General features: G+C 34.4%; 1 protein-coding gene across 1 annotated transcript in view; it reads left to right on the top strand.

Annotated features, from left to right (window-relative positions):
* The window catches only part of LOC119590868 (leucine-rich repeat-containing protein 28-like), a gene marked incomplete in the record, with an annotated part of 28,460 nt that overhangs the window by 7,649 nt on the left and 19,262 nt on the right, over positions 1-1,549 (top strand). The window contains 1 exon segment of the mRNA XM_037939627.1: positions 748-976. Coding sequence (XP_037795555.1) covers positions 748-976 — 229 coding nt within the window.

Below are 1,549 nucleotides of genomic sequence, written 5' to 3' on the forward strand. Positions count from 1 at the left end.
AAATAAAGTACTAAAAGGACCATTCTAGAAACTCACATTCAGTATTTGACTGACAGCTCAGTCATAGTAATATAAAAAAGAATAATGATGATATAATGGAGATGTTTTGCAGCACCTCTTGGTCCATTTGGCAATCAACTTATACTATTTGTGTTCTATGATATTTTTTAAATATATCTTAATGTCTTTTGAGTGATTCAGCAATGCACAGTATGACCAGGACAGACCAATAATTAATGTTATTTATTACAAAAGCATTTTCAATGAAATTAATCAACTGATGGTGGGGAAGAGGTAGTTATCACCTAACACTTGAGTATGGAGCGTCATTTTGCATGTTGTTTATGCTAATTAATTCTTCTGTGTACTAGTTACTTTGTAGACTTTATTGCACATGTAAAGGCAAACACATATCATAAGGAAGTCGTATATAATCCACATTTCCAATGTGCAAAAGTTCTAATGTGTGAATTGCCTAACGATTATCTTTGGTTTTTCTTTTTTATTTTTTCATTTATTGTTTCACTAAAATCAATTCATCTATGGTGTAAAGAGGTATGTTGGGCATATTCTCAATCATATCAAAGGATAATATTGCATTAAAATGCTGCAGGGTTTGTTGGAAAGAACTTGTATGTAAAAATGAGTAAAAATGATAGTTGTGGTACCACCTCAGTTGCCCCACAAAGGAAGTTTATGTTTGGCCTGTCATTAATAGGGGTGTTCTCTTATTTGATTCTCAACCAGACCTGTGTCGACTTCGAAGCCTCTCAGTGCTAATGCTGAGTGGCAACAACATATCCTATCTTCCGGAGGCCATTGGAGGACTCACAGGACTTCAGGGCCTCTACATAGACCACAATCAGCTGAAGGAATTGCCACGTTCATTGGCCACTCTGCCAATGCTCACCCGTATCTCCTGCTGTTGCAATTCTCTGACTCATCTTCCAGCTGTCACCTTTGTGAGCAGACCCACGTAAGGCTCTCATTATGGGTTTTGTTGGTTTCTGTTATTAGTATTGCTGTTGTTGCTGATAGTATTTTCAGTTTTTTATGTGTAATACATTTAAGTAAGTATGCTGTATATGTGTCAGATTGAATAATGTTATATCTGAAAGTGATTTTCGTGACTGTATTGGCTTAACAAGGACAGAGGTTTTATAGGATAAATTAAATGAGAAACTAGATAAACCACATGAAAACATTCATCCTGCATGCAATTGCAATCTCAGTGACTTTTAAAGGTCAACAATCTATGTTTTTTCTATGAATTTTTTGGAAAAATAGTAAAAGAAATTAGTTGAGAAATAGGACAAATAATATCTCTTTTACTGGTTAACCAGTAGAAATAAGGAGGAACCAGTGAAATGTAGGGGAAGCATGGTACATGAGTCCATTCTCCTTGCATACTACACTGGTGTCAATTAGATATCTCTGTGTTCCTTGCTTAGAAAATGTTCCTTTACATTGAAAGGGGAGAAGAGAATAAAAGTGTATTTATTTTATTCTATTTTATTTTTTACTTTTACTATTTCTTAAATGTTTTCTC

Source organism: Penaeus monodon, chromosome 27 (assembly GCF_015228065.2).
Source record: "Penaeus monodon isolate SGIC_2016 chromosome 27, NSTDA_Pmon_1, whole genome shotgun sequence".
Lineage (NCBI taxonomy): Eukaryota > Metazoa > Arthropoda > Malacostraca > Decapoda > Penaeidae > Penaeus > Penaeus monodon.